Raw genomic sequence first — 21,017 nt, forward strand, 5'->3', positions numbered from 1 at the left:
TCATTCCGAGAGGGATAAAATTGAAAAAGCACGGAAGTTCAATTGCATAGGACCTTGGATAGATGATTCTTGGTGTACTGAGAGCTGGTTTGGTCTCCACGTCACAGAAAGAATATGGAGAAAGTGCCGAAGGGGCAAAGAACGATTTGTGAGGATAGCATCCAAGCTGAAAGGTTATAACTAGCAAGATGCAGGTCTATTCTTTTAGGAAAGAGAAGGCTTAGTGGTGACCTAAATGTAAAAAAAATAACATTATGGGTTTGTTAGGCCTGAATCATGTTGCAGGGAATAAATATAAGCTAATAAAAGTGTTGAGGAATCCAGGAGATAACCATTGATCCTGCGAGTGGTGAGAATGTGGAGTTTATGTAAATATCATAGATTGATTCAAGGGGAAGTTAGAGCAGAGCAAAGTGTGCAGAGGACTGTGAAACTTTGCAGAGGAACATAGATACATTGAGTGAGTGGGCAAAGGTCTGGCAGATGGAATACAATGTAAATAAATGTGAAGTCATACATTTTGGTAGGAGTAATAGTAAAAAGGATTATTACTTGAATGGTAAAAAGTTGCAGCATGCTGCTATGCAGAGGAACCTAGGTGTCCTTGTGCATGAATCACAGAAGGTAGGTCTGCAGGTACAACAAGTAATTAGGAAGGCAAATGGAATTTTGTCCTTCATTGCTAAGGGGATTGAGATTAAAAGCAGAGAGGTTATGTTGCAGCTGTACAAGGTGCTGGTGAGGCCACACCTGGAGTACTGTGAGCAGTTTTGGTCTCCTTACTTGAGAAAGGACGTACTGGCACTGGAGGGGGTGCAAAGGAGGTTCACTAGGTTGATTCCCGAGTTGAGGGGGTTGGCTTATGAGGAGAGACTGAGTAGATTGGAATTATATTCATTGGAATTTGGAAGATTGAGGGGGGATCTTATAGAAACATATAAAATTATGAAGGGAATAAATAAGATAGAAGTGGAGAGGATGTTTCCACTGGCAGGTGAAGCTAGGACAAGAGGGCATAGCCTCAAGATTAGAGGGAGCAGATTTAGGACTGAATTGAGAAGGAACTTCTTCACCCAGAGGGTTGTTAATCTATGGAATTCCTTGCCCAGTGAAGTAGTTGACGCTACTTCATTAAGCTTTTTTAAAGATAAGGTAGATTTTTTTTGAACAATAAAGGAATTAAGGGATACGGTGAGAACACGGGTAAGTGGATCTGAGTCCACGAAAAGATCAGCCATGATCTTATTGAATGGCGGAGCAGGCTTGAAGGGCCGGACGGCCTACTCCTGCTCCTAGTTCTTATGTTCTAAATACATGAGGGAGACAGGAGCAGAAGATATGATGGTATGTGTGGATGCAATAAAATGGGAGGAGGCTCACATGAGACACAGGTAGTTCTGCGTAACACATGTTTTGTTAATGCAAATTGGCTGTAACACTGCAAGGATAATGCAAACTTTCTGCTGTACAGGTGTAGCGATTTTCTATAGTGATTTCCCTATAACGCCATGTTCTATGGCGATTTTCTATAGTGTGAGGTCGTACAAGAATACAACTATAGCGTCACAGGAGATATACCTGTATGTCACGTTAGAACGGCGGTAAATTTCACAATTATTTGATATAGAGACAAGAAATAAGACAATCAAAAGTCACATCTTATAACTTGCAGAAATTTATTGCATGTTGACACAACATGGGGCCTACTGACAGCTACAAGGCCTAAACCAGTAAGAATTCTAAATCTTTTATAAACTCTCATTACAAAGTTAGTCAATAAACATTGTTAGCCACTGTGTTGAGCTGAGATCTGTTGAAGTTGACTGTAAGTCACCTTTTCACACAGGTACATGGGGTACATTGTCTCATGCACCGTCAGAAGTGAGCCTGGAAGTAACAGAGCAACATTAATGTACAGTTACTTGGTAGGTCAGAATTCAAAACTTACTGAGAGACATGTTGCTGAAGCTTTTCTTCTTGCACGGCAAACGTTTGAGTGCCAAATTTCAATTAATCACAACCATTCATACAACATATTTTAAATTTGGCATTCTTGTGTTTACCCTGAATGCCAAATTTTAAATCTGTTGTATAAATTATCATGAGAAATTGAAACCTGGTACTCTTGCATTTGTCCTGATGAGTGCAAGAGAAACAATTTTGTAACACATTCCTCTTTTCAGTAAAATAACAAGCTTGGCTCATTCAGAGTCAAATTCCCCTATTTTATCATGGACTATCTAAACCCTTTGAAATAAATGAGTTAGCTCCTCCAGGAACAGAGCAAGGAGTAGAAATTGATCCTAAATGTTTCATAGTTAAAGGCATGTCCAGAATTAGGGGTCACAGTGTTAACATTTGAGTTTGGCCATTCAGAGGTGATGTCAAGAAGTGCTCCATCGCACAAAGAGTCATTAAAAACCTGGGGGAGAGAGATGTAAAAACCTGGAACTCTTTTCCCAAAGGAACTGAAAGTCTTCAAGCTAAGCTCAATACATTTTCATTAGGGAACGGCATTAAACATTATGGGATCAAGATGGATAAATGGAGTTTAGATTTAGATGAGCCATGATGTAAATTAGTGGCAGAACAGGCTCAAAGAGTTGAATAGCCCACTCCTATTTCAATGTTTCCCATCCACGGATAAAGGAAATTTATAATATTACATTAAATTGAGAGGGTTAGACAAACTGACACAGTCCAAACTGGTGAGAGGCAGATTTAGATATTACATCAGGAAACTCTCTCCAGAACAAAAACTGGAAGGAAAACTCCTGGGCTCAGTGGTCAGCCAGTTAGATGCCACAATGAGGGAATGTAGGATCTTCTGGATCAACGAAGTGAGTGGAATGGCTTCTCCTTGTCTGTAATTAAACAGGAAAACGGGATGAGTTCCTTACTCCCAGTAACTCCCTAGCTCAAGGCTCACACTTAGAAAAATCTGCCCTCATGTATTAACCATCTGTAAAATAGCTCAGTGAGTTACCATAACCCTCAAATAGAATGCTGGAAAATCTGGCTGCCCTCGGTAGGGCTGCTGGATGTATGTGAGGAATGGTCATAAACCTGAGGCTCACAAAAGAACAAGTTTAAAATACAGACATTGGCTTTGAAATAAAAGTTCTTCCAACTAAAAATAAAAATTTTGTCAAAACGTATTCTGACACCAGCAACATTATGTGTAAAATGTCAAAAGTCAAACATCATTAAAACATCATTGCAGCAACAAAAAAATCTTCGCCATTACTCTTCCTTGAATTTTGCATGCAAGTAAATGCATCATTCCCCTTCTGTATCCACTACAGCAGCTCAGGCCCCTGGAATTGTACTTTATTCAGTGGAGTGTTCAGCCTAGTTACATGTGGAATCACAGTTTCAATTCCAAGTGCACATACTTCTTAAAAGTCTGCATCGACAGAAATATCAGAAGCAATTCAAGCTGCAAAGAGCTTAAAGTTTCAGAAACATAAACGAAGACAGCATGAATGAGAGGAGGCTATTAACTAATCATGCAATCTTGTTATTATCCACATGCTACACTTAAAATGTTAACAATCAAAGAGTGATTGCGTCATTCACAAGAAAAAAATTTGTGCCCAATAGCTGGACATCCATCTCACACGTACGTAGGTCCACAATTGATTTCAATGTATGCAACAGAGTTTCTACAAAGTGAACTAAATACAACAGCTTTTTTCTGATTTACAAAACTAATGCATTACAACGACTAAAGCTCCATTGTCCTATAATGAACACCTTGATAAGGAGATCACTAATGTATATGTGTGCAAAAGTCAGTCGCTATTGACTTGTATTTCTGTTGTGAAACTGACTGAACCAGTAATTGTTAAAGTATGCGATAATCTACTAAAACCGAAGGGCAAACATCAAAAACTATAAATACATTTGATCTACATATTTTTGAAGAAATGTTTGAGAAACCAAAAATAAAACTATTAATCTGAAGCTACGATAATAGCACCAAGAAAAGCTACGAGTCCAATAAAAGATTCATCTAAGGGATCATGAAAAAGCTAACAATTCACTCTTATACAATGTTGATCCAGCATTGTTGCACGTAAAAAAGGGGCCAGTTGCCTTGATATGACTGGAATGGGTACCATAATAAAGGTCAGGGTTCATAGACTGTGAGCAACCGTAATGTAAATTAACTGGATTACAATGACAAAGATCTGTTGATTCAAATTTATCCTCTATCCTTTTATTCAGACTTGTGTCCCTTTCCATTGACTGATGGGAGAATAATTAAGGCAGCCAGTAATCAGATACAAACCTGAGGTAGCCAAATATGAAATCAGGTGAAATCAAATCTGCTATTCGTGATAAAGGAACAGGCCAGCTAGCAGAAATATTCTCACAGTGCAACGAAACCTTGCTGCACATTTGGCTTATACACATACTGCGCACACAGCACACACAACATTGCCCCTTTTAAAAGATCAAGAAACAATAAATATCAACGCACAGAAATGGTGGTTGGCACCTTAAAAATACTGGGATCCCAAATGGAAACCTTTGGGCCTCACTGAGGGAGTTGCAGTTCCTATGTTAACAGGCAGCTACAACAGTAATAGGAGGCAAAGACAAGGAGAATCAAGGTTTTCTTCTACCTTTTCAACTACATTACAAAGGTTAAAGACAGCCCTGTTTTACAAGGTAAATCAGCAAAACCTTACAGAATATGCAATTCTTCCACTAGGGTTCTACAAGATCTATTCTAAAGCCTTCAAAAAACATATGCGGAGTTTTGACAGGGTAATCAATGACAGTTTGCTACAGCATTTCATAGACAACACATTCACAGATACCCACTTAACACCTGCTATCTGTGTTAAGATTAATATATCCACACCGCTGGATTTGCAACACGCACAGACAGATCTTTCACTTTCTTTAAACACATTGGTCACAATTGACTGCTGTACTTTTTACATTTAAACATAGGGGCTCCCACTTCTCTGTTTTCACAGGTTTGCCCCACTCTGGAAATTAAGGTCCGGGCCGGGTTAGATCCGTCCTTCCAACCTTTCATCCATTTCTGCCTTGCAATGAACATACAGGAAACTGCTTTCATAGAGTGGGATTGACCTTTGCCCTGTAAGGGAAGCATTCTTTTCTAACCAATGGTCAAACTCCAGCTGGCTGAATACAACTGAACGACATCAAAGTAGGAAAGGGGATGGCTGGTTCTGGGATGAAACTACAGCAATCTTAAACCAACAACTGGAATAAACTTGTGCCGATCTGAATTCAATGTCCAACAGCATACAATCCCTTCCAATTGCAACTGAGGTTGAAAGTCCCCTTGATTGGCAACATGGCATTGACACTAACCAATAGTAACTGTCTAAGTGCGAAGATTGCAATGGAATCCTGCTGTTCATTGAGTTCACCCCCTTTTGCATTATGAAGTGAACTCAGTTAACTTTATTCTCCTTACTAATATACAAAAAGCATTAACAAATTTTGCAAATTCAAAACCTGTTTCCTAAATTCGACACATTCTCCAGAAAAATATCCAGGCAAAAGTATTTGCCAGGGCCAGTGTCAGTATTGTCCCAAACTTGCAGAGCTAGTTGTCACAACACTACACCTTGAAAACTGTGACAATGAGCCCCAAATAGTTTTCCCAGCTGGAGATAGAACACAAGTCTCCAGGAGTTCTATTTTCCCAAGATTTGACATGAACTTGTTTCAAACAAAACATCAATCTGACACCAAAATGTTGCCAAGAGAAAATTCAGCATTGGAAACAGTTTTAAACCTGAGTTAGAAAAAACATGGACGACAGACGTTTCTCTTTCCTGGTATCCCATTCCCCAAGCCTCTCTGAACCAGAAAACAGAGGCAAGATTCTCACAACAGCAAAGCAGAAAAGTCAGATCTGTCTCGCAAATCGATGGCAACGATATGAAACATTCTTGCCTGAAAGGCAATTTTCTGAAAATCTCATACTATTGCTACTTGCAAAAAGTAAATTTGTGTGATTCATTCAACATGGCTCTGGTTACTTGGCTGTGGGGAGCACAGTATCACATTCACCAGCAATCCCTTGGGCTGAATTTCCATCCAATGAGTTTCCAAGCTAGCACTAAAAACCTGCCCATCCCGCACATGAGACACTTAAAACTAAAATCTTCTGTTTAAAGATTCAAGCCCAAGGATATGCAACCAAATAAAGACCTTCTATGCTGTATAGTCTATAATGTAAATGTGTGCATTCAATTGCTGTCAGTGTTGTGTAAGTCTTTACTCCAATTGAACTTTTGTCAATATTTATATGTTCAATGGAATCCTCAAAATAGGAGAAATAGCTATCCTCACTGACATTTTGCATCGACCACAGCATAGGAAGGGAAAGAAAATGACAACGGAGAGATGCAACAAAGTTAAAAGACAAACACAGGAGATGGAAACCTATTCTGTATCTACAAAGTTAAGGCAAAAAAAAACTGATTGAGATTGAGATTGTTTATGTAGCTCTGGAAAAAAACCGCACTCGGTTTAAAAATGTATGAAGCTAATTGCTTTGCACAGGGGCTTGCAAAAAGAATCGAACAAAAGTGAGTAAGGAACTGCTAGGAATCTGTTTATGGAGTTGACCAGGTCTACTAGTCCAGATCCAATATAATTCATAGACAAATCCTAGGACAAAAGAGATCTTGTTATCAGCTGCTTCCATAGGAATCTTTAAACAGCAATTAAGACAATATTTACAGGCAACCTTTTATAAAACTAAGCCTCTGGAGGCCTACGCATTCATTAACCGTGGATGTGCCTACCAACTGGCATAAATTGAGACAGTCCATCAACTCTATCAGTCTCTCTATACTCTGTTCAACATGATAGTCCATGCACAGTGCAGGTGAAATGTTGGAAGTAGACGTCAGTACAGATCTAGATCACTCTGACACTTATTTCAGTAAATGCATTCACAGTTTATGGCAATGGAGAGAGGATGGTCTGGTTTCACGTTCGGTTGCTATGTCTCTCGGATGATATGGGTCGATATCAAAATGAAACGTCTGTACATGTCAACAGATTTACCCTGCAAGGGCTATGTCTGAAACCTGTATGTTATGCCCCTCCACGCTTCTGCAATTCACTGCTTTGTATTCTCCTCACATTTGCCAATCTGCATCTTTAATATGCCACTTTTATGCAAGAGCCAGAGTTGCAGGAACTCCTCTGGCATGGCATGGTAGCCCGAAAAAGGCATCACGTTGTCATAGTAGTGGTGGCTAATTATCCTCCCGTGCAGGTCCATTGAAAAGGGCCAAAAACCATAAAGGGTCACATCTTCACAGAGGCCCAAGGCAACGCTGACAAGGAATAGGCCCGTGGACAAGCGTTTGGCATGGATTCCCTTGCCCTTCCAGAACTTCTCGACATTGCGCAAAAAATCCGGATTGGCAAAGAGTATGGTTTGGTTGGCACTGAAATCAGACAATGTGTAGTAGGTGCGGAAGGAAGGATCTGTCCCTGTCTTCATGGAAAAGGCAGGCATGTAAATGTAGCTATGGCCATACACTTTCATACTTTCCACAAAGGATTTCCTGGACCACAGAAGGTTCTGAAATCTGGAAGAAAATAAAAGAAAAATTAAATTTTTACTTCTATCCGTCAGCTTCTGATGGAAGTTCTCTTAAACTATCAATCTTACAAATAGCAAACACTTCACTCTTGGTAGAACACCAATTTATTGCATCATGGGTTACCCAACTTTATTGTTTCCAGATATTTTATGGTTTATTGAAAGGTATGAACAGTTCAATGCAGTGAGCTACTGAACTGACCTTTCACCTCTGGATGAAGATTTCCTATCTCATCTAACTGCAAAGCTGGATACAGTGAACGTTTAAGTAAGCATTTCATAAGTCTCATTGAGCATGCATACTACTGAGCAGTCCATAGGAAAACTGATCCATCTGGGGCTAACTAAGAGATTAAGGATAGTATTAAATGAAAAGGACGGGCTTGTAGCCCTGCCAAGGCAATTAGTAAGTCTGTGGATTGGCAACATTCTCAAAAGCAGCGATTTGATAGAATGAGACATCAGAAGGGCACTAACCAGCAACAAATATTGAGACAAGTAGTTGTAATGGCTACAAGTATCTTAGACAGATGGGAGCAGCAAAAGTAAATTTGGGTCGCTTAGTGCTAGGGACAAAAGAAATTTTTACAGGCAACCATCATGTGACTATGTCACATAAACCCACATCCCCCCAGCCCCGACCCCGACCCCTGATCCCACCCCACCCTGGGCCTGTCTGCAGCCTATCACAATACACTACATGCATTTCCTCCAATGCCTCTCCACTGTCATCCAGCTAGGTGAAGTTGCCCCCATATGATTTCCATCCTTATCTGTTTCATTGTGGTCAGTAAATCACTTGCAAAGGCTTTTCTTCCTGCTCCCACGCCATTACCTCTGCTAATCCCTTGACCTCCTCCAATTTCTAATCTGCTTACAGCCTCTCAGTGACAACATCTAACAGTACAGTGTTAGTTGGCACATGTGCAATGGTGACCCAACTCTACCTCACCATCACCTTTCAGAACTCCTCCGCCGATGTTAAATTATCAGGCTGCTTACCTGACATCTACTACTGAGTAAACAAATATCCCCATCAGCCACACATTGGAAAAACTGATGCTACTATTTTTAGATCCCAAACCGAACTTTGCTCTTTAGCTTTCAGTCCATCACTCTCCCTGGCAACAGTCTGAGATTAAACAGTCTATTCACAAGCTCAGTGTCCTAGTTGATTCCAGAATAAGATTCTGATCTCAATTTTGTGCCATCGCTAAGGCTGTCTTTTTCCATTTCTGCAAGGTCGCCCAAACTCACAAAGCGAGAGGAAGCCCAGCATGGACTCCCAGCCTCGAGGTAAGGCCCAGCACAGACTCCTGGCCTCAAGTTGAGGCCCAGCACAGACTCCCGGCCTTGAGGTGAGGCCCAACACAGACTCCCGGCCTCGAGCTGAGGCCCAGTGCAGACTCCTGGCCTCAAGGTGAGGCCCAGTGCAGACTCCTGGCCTCGAGGTGAGGCCCAGCACAGACTCCTGGCCTCAAGGTGAGGCCCAGCACAGACTCCCGGCCTCGAGGTGAGGCCAAGTGCAGACTCCCATCCTCGAGGTGAGGCCCAATACTGGCCTGAGTTGAAGCCAAGTGTGGACTCATCTGCTCCATCTGCTTTTATTTTTTTTCTCTTCTTCTGTCTTTAGAAGGACCATAATGCTGAACTTTTAAGTTTATTTCTGATTTAAACCTAAGATTTTGTACCTATGAACCTTTATACCAGAGATGGTGCTGGGAATGGCAATTTTACATACTTTTCACTGTGCTGCTAAATCTAATTCTAATTCTGTATTAGCTCATCCACTGCTGAAACTCTCAGTTGTGCCTTTGTTTCATTTAGACCAGACTATTCCATGAAACTGTTGGCTAGCTTCCCATATGTTTCTTTTCTGTGTAAAACTAAAGTAATCAAAAAGTCAATTTTAAAAACCAAATAAAAACCAAAAGAACCGCAGATGCTGTAAATCAGAAACTCAGACTTGAGGAAGGGTCACCGGACCCGAAACGTTAACTCCGTTTTCTCTTTACAGATGCAGCCAGACCTGCTGAGTTTTTCCAGCAACTTCTGTTTTTGTTCCTCAGTTTTAAAATACTGATCCGTTTTTAAGTTTTTGCGTCCTGCTCTCCCCACATCTCCGTAATCTTCTCCAAACAACAGCCCTCTGCATCTGGTCTCCTGTACATCTCCACGTTTAATGTATTTTTAAAATTCATTCACAGGATGAAAGTGTGTCTGGCTATGTTGGCATTTATTGGCCCAGAGGGCAATTAAGAGTCAACCACATTGCTGTGGATCTGGAGTCTCATGTCGGCCAGAACAGGTAGGAATGGCAGTTTCCTTCCCTAAAGTCTTTAGGGAACCAGATGGGTTTTTCCCCAACAATCGGCAATGGATTCATGGTCATTATCAGACTCTTAATTCCATATTTTTCCATTGAATTCAAATTCCACAACCTGCTGTGGCAGCATTTGAACTCAGGTCCCTAGAGCATAATCTGGGTCTCTGGATTAAAAGTCCCGTGATAATACCAATCAGCCATCACCTCTCCTTCGCACTACTGGTTGCCTGGGTTCCAGGTTTTGGAATTCCCTCCCAACACCTCGCTGCCTCTCCACCTTTTTGATCCAAGATCGCAGCAGAGCAGGACGCTCCATCTGGAGCTCGTCTGCTCCGTCCATGCCTTTACATTTGCTCTCTCTTTCTATTCTCTCTGTCTTTTTCCTCTTCTGTGGAGGAGAGGGCTCAGTGGCCCAGAGTGAAGATGGCTACTGGCTGGGAAACAGTGGAACCAGGCCAGACCATGTGGGAGCCCTTCTAGAAAGACTGTATCTATCATTTTAGCTTTATTTCTTATTTTCCTAACTTACACTATGTATATCTGTAATGTAGTGTAACTTTTTTTCCTTATTTTATCTATTTTTTGTACCCAAGATTTATACCTTGGTACTTTGTATCTAAGATGGCACTGTGTGATGGTGACATTGTATGTTTTTCACTGTACTCCTGTTCTTTTGTAACTTGAGTACATGTGACAATAAACCTAATTCTAACTTTGCTTTTCTCCTTTAGGACACCTTAAAACCTAACTTTCCAGCCAAGCTTTAGGTAATCTCATCTACTGTCTCCTTTTCTGGCTCATTGTCGTTTGTTTCCTGTGATGTCCCTTGGGTACATTTTATAGCCTTAAAGGTGCTACTTACATATAAGTTTACTGCTGTTGCTGCTGTTAGGAAATTACAAAACGCCTTCACAGTAGAAAGGACAAAAATCTACCAGAAATAGTGGATCAGTCTAAAAGCTGGAGTGATTTAAGATAATATCAATTAAGAACAAGTGTTGGAGAAATTAATTGGGCTAAAATTCAGCAAATTCCCTGTGTCAAACAGCCCATATCCTAAGCCTTCCAAAGGAGTAGCTGCAGATATACTGGATGCAATGGTTCTAACTTTCCCAAATTCCTCAAATTCTGAAAAGATTGCAAGTTAGCAAAAGCTCGACCACTTTTTGAGAAAGGAGGCAGACAGAAAACAACAGGTCAGTTAGTCCACTTATCAGTTATTAAGGAAAGGCTTTTTTTTAAACTCATTCATGGGATGAGGGTGCTCCTGGCTAGGCGAGCATTATTGCCCAGAGGGCAGTTAAGAGTCAACCACATTACTGTGAGTCTGGAGTCACATGTAGTCCAGACCAGGTAAAGATGGCAGTTTCCTTCCCTAAAGGATATTAGTGAACCGGACAGGTTTTTCCCCTGTCAATTGGCAATGGAGTCACGGTCATTGTTAGACTCTTAATTCCACATTTTTATTGAATTCAAATTCCACCATCTGCTGTGGAGGGATTTGAACCGTGGTCCTCAGAACATTAGAGATAACAAGGTGTAGAGCTGGATGAACACAGCAGGCCAAGCAGCATCAGAGGAGCAGGAAGGCTGACGTTTCGGGCCTAGACCCTTCTTCAGAAATGGATGCAACTCTGCCCACCACCGCCGACATAACTCCGCCCACAGCTGACGCCGCACAGCCCACCACCGCCGTCGCTCCGCCCACCGCCTCCACAGCCAGCAGCTCCAGAGGAGACAGCAACACCCAGCCCTGCCGAGTCTTCACCATCCCCCCAGACCTCCCCCTTACTGAGGACCAACGGTCAGTCCTCAGTAAAGGGCTCACCTTTGTCCCCCTCCACCCACACATCAACGAATACCGGTCACGTTTGGACATTCAGCAGTTTTTCCGCCGCCTCTACCTCCGCGCTTTTTCAACCGTGAGCCTAACCCTCCCTCTACTGACCCCTTCTCCCGGCTCCAACACACCCCCTCCTCCTGGACACCACCCAAAGGCCTCCTACCCTCCCTTGACCTCTTCATCTCCAACTGCCGTCAAGACATCAATCGCCTCAACCTCTCCACCCCTCTCACCCACTCCAACCTCTCCCCCACAGAATGTGCAGCCCTCCGCTCCAATCCCAACCTCACCATTAAACCCACGGACAAGGGAGGCGCAGTTGTAGTATGGCACACTGACCTCTACATCGCCGAGGCCAGGCGTCAACTCTCCGACACCTCCTCCTACTGCCCCCTTGATCATGACCCCACCCCCGAACACCAAACCATCATCTCCCAAATCATCCACAACCTCATCACCTCAGGTGACCTTCCACCCACAGCCTCCAACCTCATCATTCCCCAACCCCGCACCGCCCGCTTCTATCTCCTTCCCAAAATCCACAAACCTGACTGCCCTGGTTGACCCATTGTCTCCGCCTGCTCTTGCCCCACCGAACTTATCTCCACCTATCTCAGCTCCATTTTCTCCCCCTTGGTCCAGCAACTCCCCACCTACGTCCGTGACACCACCCACGCCCTCTACCTCCTCCAGAACTTCCAATTCCCCAGTCCCCAACACCTCATCTTTACCAATGGATGTCCAGTCCCTCTACACCTGCATTCCCCATACACATGGCCTAAAGGCCCTCTGCTTCTTCCTGTCCCGCAGGCCCGACCAGTCCCCCTCCACTGACACCCTCATCTGCTTAGCCGAACTCGTCCTCACCCTCAACAACTTCTCTTTCAATTCCTCCCACTTCCTACAGACAAAAGGGGTGGCCATGGGTACCCGCATGGGCCCAAGCTATGCCTGCCTCTTCGTAGGTTATGTGGAACAATCCCTCTTCTATACCTACACTGGCCCTAAACCCCACCTCTTCCTCCGTTACATCGATGACTGTATTGGTGCTGCCTCGTGCTCCCACGAGGAGCTCAAACAGTTCATCCACTTCACCGACACCTTCCACCCCTTCCTTAAGTTCACCTGGACCATCTCTAACACCTCTCTCTCCTTCCTGGACCTCTCTGTCAAAAAAGCATTTCTGAAGAAGGGTCTCGGCCCGAAACGTCAGCCTTCCTGCTCCTCTGATGCTGCTTGGCCTGCTGTGTTCATCCAGCTCTACACCTTGTTATCTCAGATTCTCCAGCATCTGCAGTTCCTACTATCTCTTCCTCAGAACCTTACCTGGGTCACTGGATCAAACAGCCCAGTGATGGTATGACTAGGCCATCCCTTTCAAACCATTTTAAAAAAAAATGGGTAGTAGGGCACTAAGAAAATTCTAATATTCTTTGACAGAGTGAAAATGAAAAGGAAATTGTTTGACAGATATACTGGAATTTTTGAGGATGTAGCTAGCGTGATAAGGAGGAATCACTGGAGGCTACATATATACTTATGTCAAGTATTATTTTTAGCACTGATCTTTTAGTCAAAATGTAAGGAGTTTTACATGAAAATCATTTTGGAACAATTAAAATCCGCCCATCTCCCATCACATTGCTACCGTAGATTTGCCGAGTCGGAGACTGCCACAACTACATGCACAAAAGCATGAGGAGCTGGGCAGTTACCAGCAATGGTGTGCTGTTCTAGGATTCAATCAAGCAGAACAAACTTGTGACAGTGAACAAGAATCTGTGTGACTGCAAATGAGACTCCAGGATGGCACATTACCTCCTTGATGCTTGGGCAAGTATGTCTCAGAGGGCTAAAGGACATTCCAAAGTGGATACTCTGGTGAACAGCCAGTGGTTGTGGTACAAATTGGTACCAAGATGTAGGTTAAAAAAGGGATGAGGTCCTAAAAGCCAAATTTTGGGAGTTAGGAAGTAAGTCAAAAGTAGGACCTCAAAGGTAGCGATCTCAAAATTACTACCACTGCAACGTTAATCACAGTAGACATAGCTGGATATATTGGATGAATATGAGGCTGCATAGATGGTGCTCTGGGGGAGGGATTCCTGTGACACTCGGACCTGTTCTGGGAGAGGTGGGACCAGTTTAAATGGATGGGTTACCCCTGGGCAGGACTGGGATTGCTGTGGGCAGTACTTGTTAGTTTGGCTGGGAAGAGTTTAAACTAAATTAGCAAGGGAATGGGAACCTAAGCAGGGAGACAAGGAGAAAGGACCCTGGACAGCAATAAAAGTAGGAACAGTACAATACAAAAACAGGGTAACCAATGGTGAGAGGCAAAAGAAAAGTTCGTATGGTTAAAATAGCAAAAGGCCAAGCCTAACAGCTTTGTGTCTTATACACAAAGCATTTGGAATAAGGCCAACGAACTGATGGTGCAAATTGAGGAAAATAAATATGATCTCTTAGCCATTACGGAAACATGGCTAAAAGGGGGTCAAAGCTGGGAACTTAACATTTGATCTTTCAGAAAGACAGGTGAGAAGGAGAAGATGGTTGGGTAGCATTGTTAGTAACAGATGAAATGAGGACAGTTGTGAAGGATGATCTAGGCTCGTTTGCCACAGAGAGATATGGGAACAGAGTCCTTGCGTATAATTAAGGCTGAGAGAGATAGATTCTTGTTGAGGAGGGGAAACAAGAGTCATAAGGAAAGTGGGAGTGAGGAGTGTGGGATCAGCCATGATCCTATTGAATGGCGGAGCAGGCTCCAGGGGCCAAATGGCCTACTTCTGTTCCTATTTTTCATGATTATGGTCTTATGAAGGGACCAAGCAAACTCAGTAATTCAAAGGATCTAGAGAGAAGGTTGGAAAGTTGACATCTCACTTATCGATTGGGCCAAATAGATTTTGAATGAGCCCTTTGATATCCTTCACTATTATCCTGTTACTTCCTTGATGATTGGAAAATTCCAAAGACAATAGACTCAATTTTTTAATTCTTGCAGTTAGCAGTCTCAGCCATTCTCCCTCTCAGTGAGATTCTATCATGGGGATCTAGTTTGTAATCTTCGCCTCCTACCTAATCTACGTAAAGGCGTGGCACAAAGATGCTTGATGGGGGTCAAGATGTTCCTAGCCCCAACAATATCATCTTTCACCTATTCTCTGAACCCCGCACACACACACCACACACCCTTATATAGTGACACCGTAAACATTTTCGCCTGTCCTGCACAAAAAGAGGTCCTTCAGCCCATCATGTCCATGTTAGTAATCAAATGCCTGTTTACTCCAGTCCCATTTTCGAGCGCTTATTCTTAGCCTTGTATGCTAAGGTACTTGAAGTGACCATCTAAATATTGTAACAGTTCCTGCCTCTACCACCCTTTCAGGCAGCGAACTCCAATACCCCACACCCCCACCACTATCCTCTGGATGAAAAACAATCTTCTTAAATCTCCTCTAAACCAGTTCAAGGACAATCAAGGACAGGCGGCAAATGCCAGCCTTGCTGCTGATGCCAATACCTCATGAAAGAATAAAACAAAATCAGTAAATTAGTGCATATTAATGTTCTGGAATGAGCTGATTAAATCAGACATCAATTAACTAAGCCAAGGGAGTTTTTTTTATTAAATCGGCACTGAAATTTAGGGAGACAGGATTTTGATATTTTTCACAGGGCAACTGCCAGCAGTTCTGCACCTGGAGGTAAGTTGAGGGCAGGTTTAACATAATGACTAGATACTCAGCCAGTTGAACCTGCCTGGGAAGTTCTCTAAAAGACAGTGTTGGCTTTGGGCCTGATAAAAGATTCATGACAGATGATGAAGGAAAGAAATATTCAGGACCACGTAAATCCACCACCATCTACTGTTTCTCTTCAAACAAAAACTCTCCTCGCAATCGAACCTTTTGCTTTAGAAAGTTAATGAAAGTTATTTGGAGTGTTAGTAACTTGAGAATTGCCCATGTCTTCAGCTCATTCCCTTAAAAACATTCTAATTCAATCGAGACAAAAAGAAATCTGTTTCTTGAATTTGAACACTTCAATGGCACTTCTGTATTTCCATTACAAGCAGGCATGATTGTCAATCAATGGTACAGAATATCGCTCTTCCAGACTCCCATTGTCTGACCGAAATGTTAATGAGCATTGTGCGAACTTTGCAACTCACAAAAGCTGCTGGAAAGGACCCAGCCACACACAAAAACGTGAGGGGCAGCTTTATGAAGGGCTGTCTATGTGAACCACTGCAGATTACAGACCTCAGGGGTGAGCACAAAAATAGTGATTATCCATTCAAAGTTATCCTGCTGTGTGCTGGTCAGTAATGCAGTCGTAGCATTTCCCATGTGACGTCTGGCACAACTCATGGGCTTCCATTCACTCGCTTCTTTAGTCATTCTCAGGGCATCAATGGCAAGGACAACTATTACTCTCCTTCTTATTCACTCGTGCTGGCTGGACCAGCATTTATTACCCATCCCTAGTTGCCCTTGAGAAGGTGGTGATGTGCTGCCTCCTTGAACCACTGCAGTCCATCTGCTGTAGGTGGACTCACAATGTCCTTAGGGAAGGTATTCCAGGATTTTGACCCAACGACAGTGAAGGGACATATTTCCAAGTCAGGTTGGTGAGTTGCTTGTAGGGGAACTTGCAGGGGGTGGTGTTCCCAAGTATCTGCTGCCCTTGTTGTTCTAGATGAATGTTGATCGTGGGTTTGGAAAGAACACACTGCTGCTACTGAGCATCAGTGGGTGGAGGGAGAGGAAGCTTGAGGATGTGGTGCCAATCAAGCGGGGGCTGCTTTGTCCTGGATGGTGTCAAGCTTCTTGAGCGTTGTGGGAGCTGCACCCATCCAAGCAAGTGGGGAGTACTCCATCACATTCCTGACTTGTGCCTTGTAGATGATGAACAGGCTTTGGGGAGTCAGGGAGTGAGTTACTCGCTGCAGTATTCCTAGCCTCTGACCTCCTCTTGTAGCCACTGTGTTTATGTGGTGGGGGTTCAGTTGAATTTCTGGTCAATGGTAACCCCCAAGATATTAATAGTAGCGGATTCAGTGATTGTCTCACCATTGAATATCAGGGGACAGTGGTTAGATTGTCTCTTAATGGAGAGGATCATTGCCTGGCATTTGTGTGGCACGAATGCTACTTGCCACTTCCAACCCAAGTCTTGACATTGTCCATATCTTGTTGAGCTTGAACATGGACTCTTCAAGTATCCAAGAAGTTGTGAATGCTGCTGAATATTGTGCAATTATCGATGAATTCCCTGACTTCTGACCTGATGATGGAGGGAAGGTCATTGATGAAGCAGCTGAAGGTGGTCGCGCCTAGGACACTACCCTGAGGAACTCCTGCAGAGATGTCCTGGAACTGGGATGACTGACCTCCAACAACAGTGACCACCTTCCTATGTGTCAGGTATGACTCCAACCAGTGGAGCGTTTGTCCCCTGATACCCATTGATTCCAGTTTTGCTAGGGCTCCTTGATGCCACACTCAGTTGAATGCAGCCTTTATGTCATGGGCTATCACTCTCACCTCACCTCTGGAATTCAACTCTTTGATCCATGTTTGAACCAAGGCTGTAATGAGGTCAGGAGCTGAGTGGCCCTGGCAGAACCCAAACTGGGCGTCACTGAGCAGGTTATTTCTGAGCAGGTGCTACTTGATAGCACTGTTGATAACACCTTCCATCACTTTACTGATAATCGAGAGTAGACTCTCGGGGCAGGAACTGGCCAGTTAGGATTTGCCCAGAATTTTGTGTACAGGACATACCAAGGTAACTTTCCACAGTGTTGGGTAGATGCCAGTCTTGTAACTGGACTGGAACAGCTTGGCTAGGGAAGTGGCAAGTTCTGGAGCACAAGTCTTCAGTACTATTGTTGGAATGTTGTCAGGGCCCGTAGCCTTTGCAGTATCCAGTGTCTCCAAGCATTTCTTGGTATCATGTGGAATGAATCGAATTGGCTGAAGACTAGTATCTGTAATGCTGGGGACCACTGGAGGAGGCCGAGATAGATCATCCACTCGGCACTTCTGGCTTAAGACTGCTGTGAATGCTTCAGCCTTGTCTTTTGCACTGATGTGCTGGGCTCTTCCATCATTGAGGATGGGGATATTTGTGGAGCCTCCTCCTCCAGTGAGTTGTTTAATTGTCCATCACCATTCACAACTGGATGTGGCAGGACTGCAGAGCTTAGATCTGATCCGTTGGTTGTAGGATCGCTTAGCTCTGTCTATCACTTGCCGCTTACACTATTTGGCGTGCATGTAGTCTTGTTAGGTAGCTTCACCATGTTGATACATCATTTTTTTAAGGAAGGCCTGGTGCAGCCCCTGGCATGCCCTCCTGCACTCTCCATTGAACCAGGGTTGATCCCCTGGCTTGATGGTAATGGCTGAGTGGGGGATATGCCGGGCCATGAGGTTACAGATTGTGCTGGAGTATAATCCTGCTGCTGTTGATGGCCCACAGCGCCTCATGGATGCCCAGTCTTGAATTGCTAGGTCTGTGTGAATTCTGTCTCATTCAGCACGGTGAAAGTGCCACACAACATGATGGGGGTTGTTCTCAATGTGAAGGTAGAACTTTGTCTCCACAAGGACTGTGCGATGGTCACTCTTATCAATATTGTCATGGATCAATGCATCTGCAGCTAGCAGATTGGTAAGGATGAGGTTAAGTGTGTTTTTCCCTCTTGTTGGCTCCCTCACCACCTGCTGTAGACCCAGTCTAGCAGCTATGTCCTTTAGGGCCCGACCAGCTCGATCAGTAGTATTGCTTTCGAGCCACTCTTGGTGGTGGACATTGAAATCCCCCACCCAGAGTACATTTTGTGCCCTTGCCATCCTCAGTGCTTACTCCAAGTGTTGTTCAACCTGCATACCGAATCATCAGCTGAGGGAGGATAGTAGCCATTTAAAAGTCCACCATGCTAATGTGGGACTAGAGTGACAGAGTAACATCAGGAGGTTCCCCTTCCTCAGGACCATTGACTCAGTTGGATTTTTATGATAATGGTCATTTTTATAGGGCAGTCCAGTCACCTATCATTCCTGTTTTGCAGAGCTGACAGAAAGCTGAGAGCTGTTGTCAGACTAAATTAATGGTATTTTAAGCTAGGCCTGCTGTTGAGACTTGGAGGTGATCCAACCCAATAGTGTAAATTAAATACAGAAGGGTATTTGCAGTCATCAATTGAGCCAAACTTGAGCCAAGCTTCCCAAAGTGCTTTGCAGACACACAGCAGTTTCTTTAAGTGACATAAAATTGTGGCATGCTGTAAAGGTGTGTTCTCTAAGAGTTTAGAAAACAAGAGATATCCCGCTATAGCTCATATAGATATATTGCAGTCAACTGTGCCCACTCAAAACACCTGTACAATCTCAAAATTTGAATCTTTGTGAAACTGTACAATTTTACATAAGAAAGGAAACCAGATCATAAATAAATGATAACAGATCAGGCAAGCCCTGGAAGTTGGTTTACAAGCTGAAGCTCGGTGGCTGAATATAGCAGTTGGTGGGAAAAGTGCCAGTTGTGTTGTGTTTCCTTTGGAGGATTTTTCATTATAGGGGCTAGTGGTTTTTCCTCAGTGTATCTTACTAAACTACCAACCGCTTCCTCTCCAATACAGTCCCTCTCATCTAAGCCCGTCTTACCATGCGTCATTCCCGAAACAATTCGCCACTGCTGAGATATCCCGGAGTTAAACCGGAGTCTCTTGTTGCAGCTTTAAAAGTCCATTGTGCAACTAGACGAGGACTATTAGTCTCGAGCTGCCCGGCACGGTTCCCGATATTTGCTCTGGACAAGTCAGAGAAGGGAAATTTGGCACCCTGTCTTGTAGGCAGGAACCTGGAGCTCTTCTAGATCAGGCTGGTATAGATTTAGAATACGCTCTTCCCCTCTGATCTGCAGAGGATGCCATGGTATACCATGCCAGCCTGCCCTGAGGTGGCTGACCAGATCGGTGCAGCTTCAGCCAATCTGGACGAACGCACAGAAACGTAGGAAAGAAGTCAATGACCTTATCTCCAATCTGCCAAGATAAGGAGCACCAAGGCAGGCTTGCAATGCAAAAATAGAAACTGCTGGAAAAGCTCAGCAGGTCTGGCAGCATCTGTGGAGAGCATCTGTGACCCTTCCACTTGACCTGAAACATTAACTCTGATTTCTCTGGACTACTGGGGTGAGGAGAGAAATTGAATCCCAGCTCAATTCCATTTCTAAAAGAAACTACTGAGGATGAGTGGAAGGGGCTGAATAATTTCCTATTGCTCTATTCCTAAAAATGGGGAGGAAGGTAATAAAGGCTCCAAAACATAAGCAACATAATCAAATCTCGTTAGCTCAGTGACAGCACCTATTGTTCTTCAAATATGAAGAAGCAAAGGCTATCCTTTGGAAATAAGCTAACCTGAAGGCATTTTACCGTTTGCTCTCAGTGAATGTTTCAGGTTGCTAACCCTTAATGTTTGGAATTATTTGCAAAAGGCACAATGATTATTAGTGAATGACATGGTACTTTAACTGCGCAGACTGAGTTAAAGGTACGCACTACAAGTGCTGCTGTGCTTCTCCTCCTTAGTATTGGTGTTATTCTACTGAAGGTTACCTGGAGGCCTGAACAAACTGGATAGTAATGGGGTGCAGGGATATGAAGAAAAGGCAGGAGACTGGCATTAGGGAAGAGGGCTGGTACTGGCACAATGGGCTGAATGGTCACCTCCTGCACTGCCCCAATTCTGTGAACTGGGTGTGTTCCGGTGCACAGGAGAAAAACCTCAACAAGCTAGATTTTGCCTCTGCTCTGACTTTGTGTTTTGAATCATCACAAGAACACTGTACTTACCTTTTCTCAATGATGCTTGGGTTTGCAGTCACTAAGTGCGTCCTATACCCTGCGTCCTTGGTATATTCATTAGATAGAGGAGGGAGGTTACACCTGCAAAGGGAAAATAAAAACAGACGTCTTTATATCATTGAGATCTGTGAGCTCTCTATTTGTCCACACCCATGAAAAGATACTGTCTACCCTTATTTCCTGAGGTGCTTGAGGTTTAGCACACAGAGCTGCAGCCACTGGCTCGATCAGGGACGTCAGTGTTGGGTAAGCTGCCCTGCTTGCCTTTGGGCAGGTTGAAGGGCTGATAAGGTGAAAGCAGGGTACATCCCTATCCTTCCTCATCTCACAGTGCAGTGATTAT

General features: G+C 43.6%; 1 protein-coding gene across 1 annotated transcript in view; it reads right to left on the minus strand.

The window, feature by feature from the left end:
- Window positions 1-1,674: 1,674 nt before the first annotated feature.
- The window catches only part of st8sia1 (ST8 alpha-N-acetyl-neuraminide alpha-2,8-sialyltransferase 1), a 71,269-nt gene continuing 51,926 nt past the window's right edge, over window positions 1,675-21,017 (minus strand). The window contains exons 4-6 of the mRNA XM_048610564.1: window positions 20,663-20,755; window positions 7,147-7,601; window positions 1,675-2,864 (exon numbers count right to left, since the gene is read on the minus strand). Of these exons, the coding sequence (XP_048466521.1) occupies window positions 2,833-2,864; window positions 7,147-7,601; window positions 20,663-20,755 (580 nt within the window). The 3' untranslated portion in view covers window positions 1,675-2,832. The remainder of the gene's footprint in view (window positions 2,865-7,146; window positions 7,602-20,662; window positions 20,756-21,017) is intronic.

The sequence above is a fragment of the Rhincodon typus genome, chromosome 22 (assembly GCF_021869965.1).
Source record: "Rhincodon typus isolate 14 chromosome 22, sRhiTyp1.1, whole genome shotgun sequence".
Lineage (NCBI taxonomy): Eukaryota > Metazoa > Chordata > Chondrichthyes > Orectolobiformes > Rhincodontidae > Rhincodon > Rhincodon typus.